Genomic DNA, 16,615 nt, shown 5'->3' on the forward strand with positions numbered 1-16,615 from the left:
GCTCTTAGCAAAAGCAAAATTAGCTATGTAATTAATTAAAAATGTCTTGTTTTTAACTTTTTCATAGTAAGAGTTTTTCCCATGTAATTAATTGTCTCGGGTTATTCAAAATTCTCATAATGGGCATCAGTTTTCTCTATAAAATTAATTTTATACTTTTTCCCTCCCCTTCCCCCCCCCGAAATATTTCTATGTATTTGCTGTTACAGAAATGGTATTGAAAATTTTTCTTTAGGATTTTAGACATTGCAGCTTGGAAAGTTTAGAAGGATTTGAAGGCAAGATTTATAGACCCACGATTCTAGAAGATTCGAGAAATATGTGACAAAATGAAAAATGTCTCCATGGTATCAACACGTAATGGATGTATTTTGCAGAAAGTTTGCAATGAATTTCTTACTTTTTGGAGAATGTCTGGAAGGACAATGAAATCATAATATTTAAATATTTTACTTCTAATACTAGAATCTTAACACGTTTATCTTCCCTTTATTTTCTCTACTTTTCACTAGACACAAGCATGGAAAATATTAAAAACGCTTCTAATCTTATCACATGGGCAGGCATTATAGGGATGTTTTTGTTAATAAATAGGGATGTTTTTGTTAATAAATAAATTGCAAACTTACAATTTAAAAGATTAATCTAATATCTCTTAATGCATCACACACAGAGCTGGTACACATTTTTCCACCTGATGCAATCTCTGTGGATCCTAAATTCTGCTGCCTAGTGCCCTTCTAAGTTCTGCTTCCAATGTCTGCTCTAAATTCTAAAAGTTTTGGCATTTCTAGATTTTACTGTTTGGTGTGTCACTAAATTCTAAAAATTCTGGCACATCAGCTCTGTAACCGGCCTTTACAATATATATTTTATATTGCTTTTGAATGTTCATAAAGAAATAAAATTAGCCATCTTTTGTATAAATTCTAAATGCATTTAGTGTTTTTTAGAGTAAGAGAAATCCTTAATTAAATCCAGAAATTCTAAAATGAAAAGGAAACATGTTTAATCTTTGACCACTAGTCCACATTTTTAGTTTGAATTAGAGTGTTCTTGTTTAATTACGTCACCGTGAACTGTAGATTTTGTTAGCATCAGAAAATGCCTTTATGTTCTAAGTTCTTTATTTTAAACGTTTGTCTGATGTTGTAAATACTTTCAGACATAGCGATAATATGCTTCACAACTGTCGGAGGTTTCGGACTATTTAACTTTTACCAGATCAAGTAAACCCTCATAGGTACATGTGGAGAGGTTGACAAGCACGCAGACACTAGCGAGAGCATTGGTTTGCATAGTGAGACAAATCTTTAATTGTTAGAAAAGATGCTTAAAGAAAAGGAAATCGATATAAAGTAGCCAAAATGTTTGGGATGGCTTCAAATTAAAATTATGGATAAATATTTTTTTAGTGTTGTTGTTAGAAGACATAAATGTTTTGTAGCTTTTACAGTGTAATTATCCTAATGTCATAAATTACATGCATTTTAAACTGTGAAATGTTATTAGATTTGGATTTTAATAGTGTTTTTAACAAATATTGTTAAAAAATAAAATTTAATAGTGGCCATGTAAATCCATAATGACTAAGGTTATCAAACTACCTAATTTAATTATTTATAACTAACTGCTTACCCTTAAAAATTATCCTTACATATTAAAGTGAGTTATTGCCTTTCATTTATACTCACTGTCACAAGATAAAATAAAAAAAGTGTAAAAATTCAAGTAAAACTTATTCTTCGCATCTAGTGAGACTTAAAATAATACAAAACAGTTTATCACCTCTGGTGCTTTAATAGCTTATTGGAACCTTAAAGTATATCAACTGGGTTACAACCTCTGGAACTCTACTGGAAGCTACGACACTAACTGCATCAAACACAGCCTGACTAACTTTCAACACTTGTCAACCGTGCCTACATCAAGCCTTTCAGCTTCGTTCTAATCAGCAGGTCTCTCTCTAGACAAGCAGCAGTGGTGACAACATTCAGTCTTTTGGGTTAAGAATCATGCTGATTATGATCTTACTTCTCATTTTAACCTATGCCATTATACATAAAATCTACCTGCTATTTACTAAACTTCTAGACTGACCAAGTATACGACAAAACGAACGTAAAAAAAAATCAACATAAAGCTAACTGTTTGTAAAACGTAAATGTCACTTATTTCTTTCAAATATGTCCAACTATTATAAGTGTCAAATATTTAATGCTACTTGATAAATTGCATAAAGTTTATTTTATTCTCAAACTTATTAATAATAATGTTAGTTAATTCATGTTTAGTAATACTGCATACAACTTAGGGATCTATTTCATTTTAGGATGGCATTACAAAAGTGAAATTCAGGCATGGATAATATTTTTAATTGAATTTATTCAGTTCCCATTTGCTCAGAGGTCCTTAATTTTTTTCATTAATGGTCCTTAAAAGTCCTTAAAAGTACTTAATTTCTGTGTGCAGAAATGTGTACGAACCCTGAATCATTTCAGCCAGCTGATTTCTATAGAGTTTTTCTTGGTTTAAATCTATATTTGAAGAGAATTCCGAAATTAGCTCTTTGCATTATTTGCTTAAATAAATGTTTAACTATTTACCAATGCTTCTGGTCAGCTTTACTCAAAAATTGTGCAGAGTGATGCAGCAAAATAAATTCTCAGTTTTGCCATATTTGCTGCATTAATTACAAAACTACAAATTTTATATTTAAATTTGTTTTCAACTTTTTTAATGGCATCAGCAGAAAGTATGTATGTAAATTTTCATTTGCATGTGGTGTTAATGATATATCCATAATTTCCACTAAATGTACAGTTTCATCTATAATACAGTCACATACATTGAGTGTTGGTTGATTGTGAATATTAGACCAATTATCTAGCACAGTGGTTCTCAACCCTGTTTTGTCCCATAGCCCCATTCACCATTGCTAGATGATCATATCCCCTTCTTTTCCAAGCTCGAAAAATTCATACATATTTACTTAAATTTAGATTATTTTTAATGTGTTTTATTAATTAAAAAAGAAAAAAGTATGGAAAATATTAATAAATACCAAAATCTGAATAAAATAGTTTTTTGTATTCATAAATTGAAACTAAATACTTAGCAACTAAATAAAAGGGTGACTGCATCCCCCTCCAAAACTATAAGTATTTTCTGTGTTACAAAATAATGCAAATTTTAGCACAGTAACTTGATGATTTACCTACTTGATGATTTATTTTAGAATTCTGAGATGTTATTTTTACCACATATTTACTAGCTCTTAATTAGTGCAATCATGATTATATTTGCCCTTCAGACTAAGCGGACATGGAAGTGATACACGTTTTTGCCTTGGGCTAACAATGGCTTGTTAGAAAAAAAAATTGGCCATGTTTAAAAGTTTTTACCTTTTGTATTCAGTAAATAAAATCTCAAAAGCATCACAGATTATCTTAAGCTTTGATTTTAACACATTTCCTATTGTTTAAAAAAATGAGGGTACAGTTATTTTAACCAATTTTTTTAAATCTTTTGATTCAAATCATTGATAACCTGGTGCTGTAATTTCATGTGCATAATAATGTGTTCACCATTTAAGAAATCTATCTATATCTGTTGTAACTCTTGGTGTAGAATAAGATACAAGTACTTTTTTTTAAATCCTGTACTGAATTTCTATTCCAACTAATATATATTATGCCATAGAAATTTTTATATTTGAAATATGGTACTATTGGATGATTAAAATAGGTTTATTCTTAAATATTAATATTTCATGCCTAGATTTTAAGTGCATTGGAAGTTCCAGTACCATTAGAGTTGCTTTATGATATGTTCATGAATGGAGTTTCTAATATGGTGTCTCGTGATGAAAAGAAAGAAGGAGAAAAAAGTTGCTTTCTAATTCCACCTCCATCTCATGAACAAAAAGGAAGTAATGCACAATTAAAGTTCCAGCGATCACATCTTATGAATGTTCCAGAAGATGAAAATCCTCTGTTGGATGTGGAATACAAATCAGATGCCGAAATAGATTTGTCATGCTACATCTTAATGCTTGACATATTGATCAAGCAAGTATGTCTTTACATTAATTTTTTTATTTAATTCAAAAGTTTTTCAAAATCCTTTTATAAATTACTTTGTCATTGGTGAATTTAATTTTTTTTAGGGATTCCATATTTATTTTGCATTATTAAAATTTGTTTTTGCAATGATTTTTAATTCAGTTTTTTTGTAGCAAGTTGTGGATTTTTATTTCATTTGTTTTTCATATTCCATGCTTTTATTTACAGTTTACTACTGACTATTTTTATTAACATTCTTATAATAAATGTAAAGGAAACTGAAGTGCCTAAAAATCGTGAATGTTTTGTTGTAGCTAAGACAAACAGGAATTGCTCAGTATTTTTAATTTTCCCAACTATATTTTTCCTCACCATTTCAATTTTTCTTCTTAGTTTATTGTATTTGAAATTATTCAATGAAAATTCAGTTCCATGTAATAAATATTTTATCCAAAAAAGAATAAAATCATAAATGCCTGAAAACTGAATAACACTTGTTAATTATTATTTTGGAACTTGCTAAATTCTTGCTGTTTTACAAAATTTTACTTGTAGAGGAAACTTAATGTTAGTACTTTTTTCTGTCAGCAAAGGAAATATGAAGATAATTTTCTACTTTTACCTAATAATAAAGAAAAGCAGAAATATAGCTCAGCATTTCTTTTATGTAAACAGCGTATAATTAATTATGGTATATTATTTAAGGCAGTTTTTGAAAGATAAAGTGAAATTGTCCAGCCTGAATGCAGCATATGTCAAAATTTTAGATAGTTGGGCTTATAAAAAGTTGAAATTCATGGAAGAAAAGAAATATAAATGAAGAAAGACATATCTTACCTAAAATTATAAAAACAGTCATCTGGTTTGTTATCAATTTGAGTATCTAAAGACTACTTTTAAAATTATGTAAGATTTCGAGAGAAAATGCCTTTTAGGCATAAAAACTGCATTTTCATACTCCTTAACCATATGAATGCAAATTATCATATCTGCTGAAGGAAATTTCTTAAATAAATATTAGAAATTTGAGACACCGCAAAAGGTTTTGCAGCTGAAGATGATGGTTCGGTAAAACCATCGAAACTAGTCCTGTGAAAATTTTGTAAATTAACGCTGATTCTTGTTGTTTGACTTCTGAATTAGAAATTTGCTCAAAGGCCTTTACTCAGACATACTTTTATTTGTCTGAGTGAAGACTTTTGGCCTTTACTCAGACTCAGTCTCGAATGAGGTATTAGTCTTGAAACTCTGTTTTGCATTGAATCACAATAAACGGCACATCACTTTTCAAATTGTTGCCACCAAATATTATTGCTCTGCATTATATTTAAAGAAATTAAATAATGAAGAATCTGCATGCATATATGCATGTTTGGCACATTGTGAAAAACCTGGTGCCATCAAATTTTGAATAATGTAGTCCTCCACCTGAACATGGAGATCTGAAAGCCCAAATTTTGAATTTATTTTATTATCTATTGTATATATTAAATTACATTTGAATTTTTGATTAACAAACTCAACAATTCAAAACTCAACAAGCAAGCAATAGCAGCACTCTCACGGTGAAAAAACATTTTTATCTCTAACACACAAGGCTGTCTATCAAAATTTCTAAACATATACTGTTTTTAAATATTTTGTGATTTTTCTGTTGAATTTAATTTTATGTTGTATAAGCCCAAAGAACGTGATATTATAATGTATTTTGCAGCTTTTATTGAAACAACAGATGAGCTTCTTAGTAAAACATAAATGTTATTTTCAATTCACGAAGATAGATAATTTGATTACAGTTCTATCTGTTACGGCTTCCCACTCCAGCTTCCTACTACAGTTTCTTTCTCTATAAATTTTTTATACATCTACTAGTGGTAAAACTTTCAGAATAACATTTGTAAACATTTTCTGATGTTCCTCAGCAACTATTACATAATATGAATATGGCATTGCCACTCCAATGTCAAGGGCAATAAATATAATTATTTGTTAAATAATAAAATATTAAAAATTCTCCCCCCCCCTCCAGGTAAACTTTAATTGATATTTTTATAAATTACAGTTTACATTTTTTTTCTTTCAAAACAACATAATATCATATACATAATTGAAATAACAAAATAACATACAGTCAGAAAAAGAGGAAAGAACAAATTATTTTTTCATCTATATAGAGAAACAAATTCTTTAAACAGCCCTTTGAGTATGACTTAATGTGTCTGCATTTTTATGGTTTTTACCACTTCGATGAACGACAGTGTAATTTGTAATTGTAGGGTTAACCCTACAATTACACTGTCGTTCAGTGTAATTGTGGTGTGTAATTCAGTGTAATTGTGGTGTGTTCAGTGTCTGACAGTGTAATTGTCGTTCAGTGTAATTGTGGTGTGTAATTCAGTGTAATTGTGGTGTGTTCAGTGTCTGACAGTGTAATTGTAGGGTTAACCCTACAATTACACTGTCGTTCATCGAAGTGGATCTTTCACGTTGCGGATATAGACCCGCATTATTTTTTAGCCAAACTAAGGGGTTATGGTTGGTCATGATGAGGAATTTAGTATACCCATCTAAATAACATTGCAATTTTTTTACAGTGAATATTATGGCAGCACATTCCTTTTTTGTAATAGAGTACTTTTTTTCAGTCTCTGTAAACTTCTTACTAAGATATAATACTGGATGTTCAGTGTCTCATTCAGCTTTCTGAGCTAAAATAACACCAGTACCAATGTTTGAAGCATCAGCTTGCAAAATAAACTCCTTATTGAAGTCAGGAGCATGTAACAGAGTGAGTCCTTTCCAGCAGTTTTACTTCCTCTGCAACTTGCCCTTGTCTGTTTAGTTTCTTTAAAAACTTCTTGATTTTCATCTCAACTGCAGAAATTGGCAATTCATCTAGAATTTTTAACTGAGAATCATCTAATTTTGTGAGTTCTTTCTTTTCAGATAGTTTTCGGTCCTTTGAGCTGAATTGTTGTTCTTATCTGTTACTTGCATTCTCACTGAATGTGGCAACTTTGAGTCCCCTTTATCATCTTTATGTCTCTTTGCTAAGTTTTTCAGATATGTGCTTAGATTCTGAACGTATTTTTAATTTTTCAGCTTTAGAAGTGCCTTCATGAGTTCTTTTATCAGAAGTCCTTTGATCTGCTGTTAACAAACTGTCAGACACATCTTTGTGCTTTTTTATTAGAAGGAACTGGAGAGCTTGTAGGGGAATAATCATGCACACTATCCATAGAAGGTGAATTACCAGGTGAATAAAGTGAGCCAACTTTCGCATCAATAACTTCAATTTTCTCACCAGGAGGTGAACCCTTAGATGTGTGTCAGATTTCTGTGAAGCATTGACAGAAGCTTGACTTTTAGGAGGGTGTGTATTGACCAAATTAGGCCAAGTTTTAGCACTATTATTTGCTTAGTTTTGCCTCAAATATATATAGTTCTGCATTTGATCCCTATATTTTTCAGGAATAATAGTTAATTCCCTCTGATTTCCACTTTTATCTATTTTCGTTTTCACTAATAACCCATTTTCTTTTCCTGTGAAATCATTTGTCTTGCTGGAATTTTCATTTTTAGCTTTGCTAAGCAATGAGGCTAGATATCTGCTTTGATGTTGAGATTCATTTAATTCCTTAGAATTAGCATTAATTACTTAATTTCTTTGTCTTCCTCATCAGCTTGCTGTAAAATATCTCCTTCAGTCTAAATAAATGACAGTTCTTCTAGTTTCTCCATTTCGGGGTCTCTACTTCGATCTCCTTCATGAGATCTTTTTACTTGAGATCATGTCAACTCTGCATTTACCTGTTCCAAATTAAAGAATGGTTTATTTTTGAACAATTGAGCAGTTTGTTACCCAATACATATTTATCAGAATCATTTGCAACAGCAGCTGCCTTTGTCTTTATATGACCAACTTCATAATTAATTTCAACTTCCGCTAACAATAGGCTCACTAAATGGTCATTTAAAAGATACTGTACCCAGACATGTTCTCCAGTCATTTTTTGCATTATCTGTGTATTTTCGAGAAATAATGTCTACTGTGGGTACAGTGTCTTGTAGAATAGACATTTCATACCCATTAACTAAACTGTTAATTGTATGTGTCTCTCTAACAAATCATTATTCAAAGAGACACAATTTATTTCTTTGGTTGATTTTAAGCAGGGACATCGAGGCTTATAATGTTCATATGACCCGCACTCGAAACAATGTGGTTTATATCTTTTGTCATGAATTTTCTTGGTTCTTATTTTAGAACTGATTTCTTTGTTGGACATCTTCTCGTTGTCAATGGTCTTTCTGGTATTATGAATCATCCCATTTATCAGAATGCTTAAAATGTGGCAGATGCTCTCTTTTTTTTCACAAAATTTTCATAATGAGGGTTTTATTAGTTCTCTCAGTGTCATTGGTAGAAAATTTCAGTTTTATTGTTTTTCTCACATCTTCAAAATCTTCAGTTTTTTTAATCATCTCAGTAGGTGAAATGATGGTAGTCCATTCGTCCATAAAATGCTCATTGAAATAAAGAGAAGTACACTTTTTAATTTGATCAACCAACATCAGATCTTTTTGCTGTTCAAAAGTTTTAATGTTTAATCCATTAAGCCATCCTTATAAATAATTTTTTAATTCATAGTAAAAAATCATATGAGGTGCTTTCAAAAGATTTTTGGAGTTTATTAAATAATTGTTGAAATTTTTCCGCACTCAATTTAAATTGTTGTTACAGTAAAGTTTTTTACATATTCATACTTTTTTTGCATCCTCTTCTGTTTCTCTAGCAATAAGCTAAACAGTATCAGGAGGCAGCAATGAAATAAGTTGAGTCACTTGGTTTTCAACAGGTATATTCATAATTTTAGCATGACGCTCAAATAACACCAGAAATAAACTTATTTGATCTTCTTTAGGGTTAAAATGTGGCAGGACATCATGAATTCTGATTTTCAAAAGCTGCTCAGATAACTGCATAGTTTCTACCGACTGTGCTCTTGCAGTCATTGCTTCTAATTCAAGTTTCTGAAACTCAAGGGCTCTATTTCGTTCCCTTCTCTTCTTTCTTGCTCTTCTCTTTCATGTTTTCTTTCTTCTCTCATTTCTCGCTCTTCTCTTTCACGTTTTTTTTTTTTTTTTTCCTCTAGTTCTTCTCTTTATTATTCTCTTTCTTCTTTCCCCCCCTCACTCTTTTCTAATTGCAGCCAGTAATTCTCGAGTAAATTCTTTATCATAACCAGGACTTTTAATAATCAATTTGTGCAACTGAGCAATCTTAAATTCAGGTCTTACAGTTAAACCTAACTCTTCTGCCAGTACTCTTAAATCCTGTTTTCTACTGCTAGCTAAGAATGGCATGTTGAACAAATTATCTTTAATAGGCTTTCTTTGAAAAATGAATGTTAAAAATTGTACTTATATTAAAAGATATATAAATTTTGGTGATATGTATTTGTCAATTCTTTTAAATAATAGTTTTACACTTAAATGCTAAATATACTTACTCAGTTTTCTCATATGCATTCATCAATAAATGTTAAACCATGTTGAATTTGGATATACTTTTCATTAGAAAATGCTTTTTTTTTTTTTTTTTTTAAATTCTGTACTGTACATTTGAAGCATATCATTATATTTGAGCAAGAATGAATTTCTTTCTGTATTAGGGCATTATAATTTATATGAATCAGATTTTTGAAGGCTTAATTTTTTTTGCAGTTTTTGTTGACAAAAGATCCCTATATAAAATTTTATCTTAATATTGCTATTTTTTGCTGGTAAAAATGTGCATAGTAAGTTCTTAGTTGAATTAATGGAGTTTAATTATTTTAGATTTCTTGATTATATTAAACATTGGATAAAAATCAAAAGAAAAATGATTTTTGTGAATTGCTTTTTGCTTCTGCAAGAAAATCCCATATAACCTAAATTTTCATTATAAACAAAAACTATATAATAAACTAGATCTAAGCTGGGGGAAAAGAAAAATTTCTTCTCCTGTTTTTTCCTATATTTTTAATAGTTTTTTCTTTCAAACTAATATCTGCTTTTTTTACAGTTAGAACTTCAAGAAGTTCCTTTGCACAAAGGTTTTGAGCAGAAAGATGCACAAAGTATATTACTTTTGATTCGAAATTTTATTGAAGCACCTTGGGAAGGTATTCATACTTGTTCTGAACCTACAGAAGGCAGTCAGTGTATATTCTGTGAAATGTGTGCTATATTTTATCAGCTGAGTCTTATGCTGATTGAATACTTTTCTCCTGTGATGGAAGTTACTATGGCTGATGTGAGAAATTTTCTATCCTACTTAATATTCATTTCTTTATAAATGTACAGTAAGACCCCGCTTAACGCTGTTTCGTTTAGCGCTGTTTCGGTTTAGCGTTCTTTTATTTCAACCTCGGGATTCCCCGATATTGCTTGCAGCATGAACTACGGGGATTCCTCGAAATTGTGCACAGCGGTAGGTTTCCAAATAACATATCCGAAACTTTGTAGTTATGTTTCTTGTTTGGTGCGGTGAGGGGCTGTACGGAAGCATTTTTATCATTTGAAACATTTGTTGGCATTATTGTAAGTATAAATTTACATAATACTATAACGATTAATACATTGAAAATATTATGATCTTTAGTTTTTATCATGGGTGATAATAAAAAAACAAGAAAAGAAAGCAACCAGAAAAAGCATTTCACTGGAAACTTAAATGCAAGTGATTAGAAGATTAGATTCTGGTGAGAGTCAATCTCAAATTAGTGCTGCATTGAATTTGGCAACTTCAACAATAAGGACAATTCTTAAGAATAAAGACAAAATACTGTCATCGGCAACTGCAACTACGTCAAGTTCTGCAACTAGAATTACCCGTTCTAGAAATAACATTATAGAGGAAGTGGAAAAACGACTGTCTATATGGATTGACGACGAAATTGAACGCAATATGCCATTAAGCCAATCTATCATAATGCCTTCTTGAAAAAAAAGGCAGAAAATTGGAAACACAGAATAGACTGAATGATCTGACTGGCTTAGAATTTTATTTTTTTCATAAATATATTCGTTTATATTGTTTTTATTTTTGTAAAAAAATAAATGTTTGGTTTTATTTTTATTAAAAAAACATTATTAAATTTAATACCTAACCAATTTTCTATCCATCTTCCCCTAACTCCATTATTTACATGTTAAGATAGCCTCGTTTAGCGCTGTTTCGCATTACGCTCTAATTTGATGGAACGCATCCCCTGCGTTAAGCAGGGTCTTACTGTATTTATTTTATTAGATTGCCTTTATTGTGAAATATGTTTGGACTACCTGTGAGCATAATTTTATATTTGTTTTATTATAAATTCAGTTATTTTTATATTTATGAATTTGGTTATTTGGTATAGTGAAATTAAAAAATAATGTCTCGAAAGGCAGAAAATTATGATGTGTGCTGTCTCTTATAATTTTTGAAATATAGATAAATTTTGTTTGGAAATTGCTGTGAAATATAAGCTTACTTTAAATAAAAAGTCTATTTTTTAAATTTTACTTAATGCACTGCATGAAATACTGTAACTTAGATGGATTTATTTGGAAACTTGTGCAATTCAAGCTGTGTTGTGGCAGCTTGAGAATGTGCTAAGTTTATTTGAATTACTCGTATAGTTTTCTGAATTGAGCTATTATCCATAGTTGATTTGTTTTCTTAATTCATCTCTCTTGAGGGACAGATTTTTTGAATAATTCAAGTGGTTGGAATCTAGCTCTAATGCACTGTTCTCATTTTGTTCAAAACTATTAATACATCTCATTTCTTGGTTTTTGTAGTTATTTAAATTATGCCGATTTCTCCACTTTGGCTGCAGACCTTTTCCATCTGACAATTCTTTGAAATATGTTCATAAAGACAGCAGCAATCCAGTTCAATTAAATTTACTCTTTAAACTAAAGCGCTCCCAGTTTAAACAAACTTTCCTAATATTACTGAAGCTTTTGAAGGCTTCAGGAGAGGTTTCGATTCCCCAGTGATTTGTTTCCTTTTGCTATTTTGGTAACGTGGTATTGATGGAATTGTCCTGTATGCCATCACTTTGTGCAACCAGAAACTTCTTCAGATCTTCCCTGGTAACATCCTTAGGAATGATATATATTATAATTCTTAGTAGTCGTTTTTGAGGATGTTTAATTTGAATTGCATCCTAATCTTACATCTTGCATCTACAACTTGATTAATCTTGGACTCTAGAACTTCTAAGTCCTTTTCTTTGCTTGCTTTATTTAACAGGCCCCCTTTTGAGACCTGTTTTAAGTACTTAATTATAATCTTTATAGGATCAATGCTTTTCAAAAGTTTCTTTTTAATACTTTCTTGTTTATTCCCCTGTAAGGTATAAAATTGTAATATGTTTTGTTTTATTTTTCCTGGTAAGGGTATGATCCCATACAGAATGTTTAACTTTGTCTTTTTGTTCTGAAACTTGAAATTTACCTTCAAGGCTTGCCATCTCAGTGCACTGATCTGTTATAAGATTAAACATAAACTAACATTGATGTCAGATACCTGATGCAGTGCCTTTGCTAACATTTTAAGATTTATTAGCAAAAATAGTCTTTAGATTGGTAAGTTAGGCTTGATCCTCCTTTAAATAGTCTTTTGAATCCATGTCAATTGGATATGTATTTAGCCATTTTGACAACAGGCGTTAGCTAACCTGGTACCCTAGGGTTCACAGCAGGTTGGTTGTAGTAGACATTTTTAACTCAGCTGCTGTCCCTCAGGTAAGGGAGCCCCCTAACCACTCCAAGGTGCCCAAGCTTAAGTCGTATGGAAAATGAGTACTAACTTACTAGGTAAAATTCAGGAAAAGTCTCAAACAACCGCTTTATAAGCAAATTGCATTTCGAGTACAATTATATTGCATTCCCCTGGAGGAAGAAAATGCTTGTACAGCAGTTCTTACTTGAATAAAAAATTGTTTACTCAACATCTGTAAGATGATTTACAGATGACTAGTAAGATTATTAGTCATCTGTAATGTAATTTGCATCTTTTTCTGATCAGAAAACTTAAGCTATCCCTTAATGGTAACCTAAGCTATCTTTAACAGGGATCTTTCTCTGATAGAGTAACCTAAGTTTCTTTGCATAAGATGTGCCATCATGTTGAATTGTATCAGGTGCTTCCATTTGCATTGCATTGTGCTGTACATTGTCATTTCATAAAGAGCTCACTAACACCATTTAACAGCCAAATTCAAGTGTTGTAAGTTTTATATTCATTGCATGATTTTCCAATTTTTGAAAAGTGCTGTATTTTAATACACCCCATCTACACAAAGAAATATGTCTCTGAACTAGTAGCTCTTCAGGTCTACAGTGCCTGCAGCACCTGCACTACAGTCTTGATCATTGTGCATAATAGGATACACTGTCATGTTCAGCAACAGCCAACGAAATTACGTATGGAAATCACATTTGTAAAAACTAATGGCAACTACTCTCAATGTTTAGCTTACTGAAGAACATGGTACAAATTGTTTGGAGTTTTTTTTGGCTAAAGAAATGTGACTGGTGCAGCACTCAACCAATTTATAGCCATAGCTGACTGGCCTTAAAAAAAAGTTTTCATATTAGTATACTTAAGAGGACAACGGGTATGTGCTATCACTGCTTATGTCCTTCCTAAGGAGAGGATGCAAGCAGTCATATACCTAGTATAATATAGTTTCATCTTTTAAGAATCTGGTACTTTGGTCAAATTGTAAACTTTTATATAATGTAATGATTTAGGAGTGCAGGCGAGAGAATACAATTGTAATCATAGCTGATGGTTTTAGATGTGGCTGACATAATTGTGTAATAAAAGAAAATTGCAGATTTGAGTATTAACAAGATGCATGATTTTATTCCTTGATTAATAATTTCTTATGACATTTCTCCTTTTCAAAACACTATGGATGGAACAAATATCCCTTAATTCTAATTAGGCTTATCACATTTTTAAACAGTGGAAGATACAACAAAGTGATGAAACATGAGCTAGCCTGAAAAAAGTGAGTGCACATTTCAGCAGTGCCTTTATATAAGACTGGAGTTCTTTGCTTAACTTTTTAATGATGACTGGCCAAGAGCTCTACATAATGCAAGTTAGTTTTTCAGTGGTGCAATTTAGAAAAAGTTATTACTATTTTTAAAATAGAGGGTGAAAGTATATACAGGGTGATCTTTTTTAAAGTGACAGTGTTTGTAGCGCCTGTAGTGAGGTCTAATAGCCGAAATGGCACCAAACTTAGTATGTAGACTAATCAAGACATGGGAAAAAAGATTCCGTGAAAAAAAATTTTAGTTCCAAAAATCGCTGCTAGGGCATTTTGTGGCGCTGCTGTAACTTACAATAACGAGAATTAGCATAAAACACGGGTATAAAAAAAATGCAAATGTTGTGCGATGACAGTGCCAGTAATAGGGGCTATAAAAGCAAGTAATAGACATCTCTGACAAATAATCTCAGCTAGAGTAAACGAGCTCCAGTGGACATGCCTCTCATGTTACTGAAACGTGTGTTACTGGTGAAGCTGTATTACATGAATCAATGTACTGCATCCGCAGCTCTTCAGGAATTTCGAACCAGAAAAAAATTACGAAAGGGGCCTTTATCGCTGAATGGTCTTAAGAAAATGATTAAGAAGTTCGAGGAAACGGGGATCACTGACCATTCGTGCTGGGAGAGGACATAAACCAGTATCAGAAGATGTAATAGCTGATGTGGCAACTGCAATTGTCGAAGGATCGCAGGGAACCATTGCTGGTACTAGCAGCGCCCAGGGTGTAGCTCGAAAATTGGACATGGATTGTTCCACGATGTGGAGAGTTTTGCAGCACGTTATTGGATTTTACCCCTACAAAATCAGCCGCTTGCACGAACTGAAACCAGGTGAATATGATAAGCGAGTGACATTCGTTCTATCATTTCTTGCCAGAGTAGAAATTGATGATGCTTTCCCATGGCACATTCTGTGGGGAGATGAGTGCCATTTTTATCTCAGTGGGTCCGTAAACACACAAAATAGCCGAATTGGGCTTCTGAGCAGCCCCACACCATGCATGAAATTCCATTAAATTTCCCAAAAGTCAATGTTTGGTGTGGTTTCACAGCCGAATTTGTAATTGGGCCATTCTCTTTTGAGACCATCACACCGACAGGACTCTGAACGTGCACCATAAGTGCAGAAAGGTACCATGAAAGGCTGCAAACGTTTGTTATTCCACAACTTTAGCAAAAAAACCATCTCCAACAGACAATCTTTACGTAGGATGGTGCTCCACACATTAGTAATAAGGTAAAGCAGCTGTTGCGCCAAAACTTCACTGATGATAGAGTCATAAGTCACAGTTTTCCAGTTGCATGGCTGCATCGTTCCCCTCATGCCATGCAATTTTTGGCTTTGAGGTTATTTGAAATCTCAAGTTCATGTTGGTGGAGTATCAAATTTGTCTATTATAAAGGACAACCTCGTGATACGTTATATACGGCTGTGGAGAACGTTGTGCACAGAATGCACGGTGTTATTTCTGAGAACGGTGCTCACATTGAATGTGGTCTAATTCCTCACCGGGGAAGTTAATGTAGTAAATAAACATTAATAATTTAACTGTACGATTGTATGTCTTGATATCCCATGTCTTGATTAGTCTAAATACCAAGTTTGGTGCTATTTTGGCTATTAGATCATGCTACAGTGCGCTCCAAACACTGTCATTTTAAAAAAGATCACCCTGTAGATTAAATCTGAGTAATTTTAAGTTTTACTTTTTTATCTTATGTATGTACATGCATTTCACAATTAATAAATTAGAAGCTTGCTTTACATATTTTATACCATATATATGCGCTTCATATTTTGCAAGTAATTGTTTTCCTTTTCCACTTTATTATTTTTTTTAAATTACAACTTTATTAATTTTTGTATTTTTCATTTTTTTCATTTTTATCAAAATATTTTCATTTTATCGAAATGTTTAATACTGTTACTTTCTGTCTGCTAGTAACCCTTCTGTTTATTCTCTTACTGTTGTTATTATTACAATTTATTTAAAAAAATAAGCTGTGAAAAATAAAAGCATTGGAAACTTTGAAAAGTATTATGTTTGTTGTGAATTCGATAGAGGTCTCCTATTGGATGTAAGTCATTCACATGCTTTGACTGCTCTCTTGGTAGCTGAGAGAAATTTAGATGCAAAATATTGATGTTAATGCTGTCATGCAACATGTCTGCAAAGAAGTCTTGTTCAGAGATATGTCTTTTTGTGTAGATGGGGCTTTAGATATGATATGATACCAGTAAAATATTGCAGCCAAGTCTTAATTTATTATAATTGAAACCATTTCTTTTGTATTCCTTACCTGCTGCAAAATCTTGTTATGTGTTGCCTTTAACTTGCAGAGAACAAGAAAAATTTGAAGCAGTAATTTAATATTATTTATGACTAGTAATATTTTTGATGAAAACATTATCTTTTTTTAAAATATTGTGGCTAATTTGGGGCATTCT

The 16,615-nt window shown here is 31.8% G+C and overlaps 1 protein-coding gene across 5 annotated transcripts in view; it reads left to right on the plus strand.

Annotated features, from left to right (window-relative positions):
* unc79 (UNC-79 domain-containing protein) overlaps nt 1-16,615 on the plus strand; it is a 167,990-nt gene that overhangs the window by 66,805 nt on the left and 84,570 nt on the right. For all 5 annotated transcript variants that reach the window (XM_085812910.1, XM_085812912.1, XM_085812911.1 and 2 more), the window contains 2 exons: nt 3,781-4,074; nt 10,132-10,362. In XM_085812910.1, the coding sequence (XP_085669036.1) occupies nt 3,781-4,074; nt 10,132-10,362 (525 nt within the window). The remainder of the gene's footprint in view (nt 1-3,780; nt 4,075-10,131; nt 10,363-16,615) is intronic.

The sequence above is a fragment of the Stegodyphus dumicola genome, chromosome 3 (genome assembly GCF_044657685.1).
Source record: "Stegodyphus dumicola isolate Sdum_Otavi_A_Nest chromosome 3, ASM4465768v1".
Taxonomy (NCBI): domain Eukaryota; kingdom Metazoa; phylum Arthropoda; class Arachnida; order Araneae; family Eresidae; genus Stegodyphus; species Stegodyphus dumicola.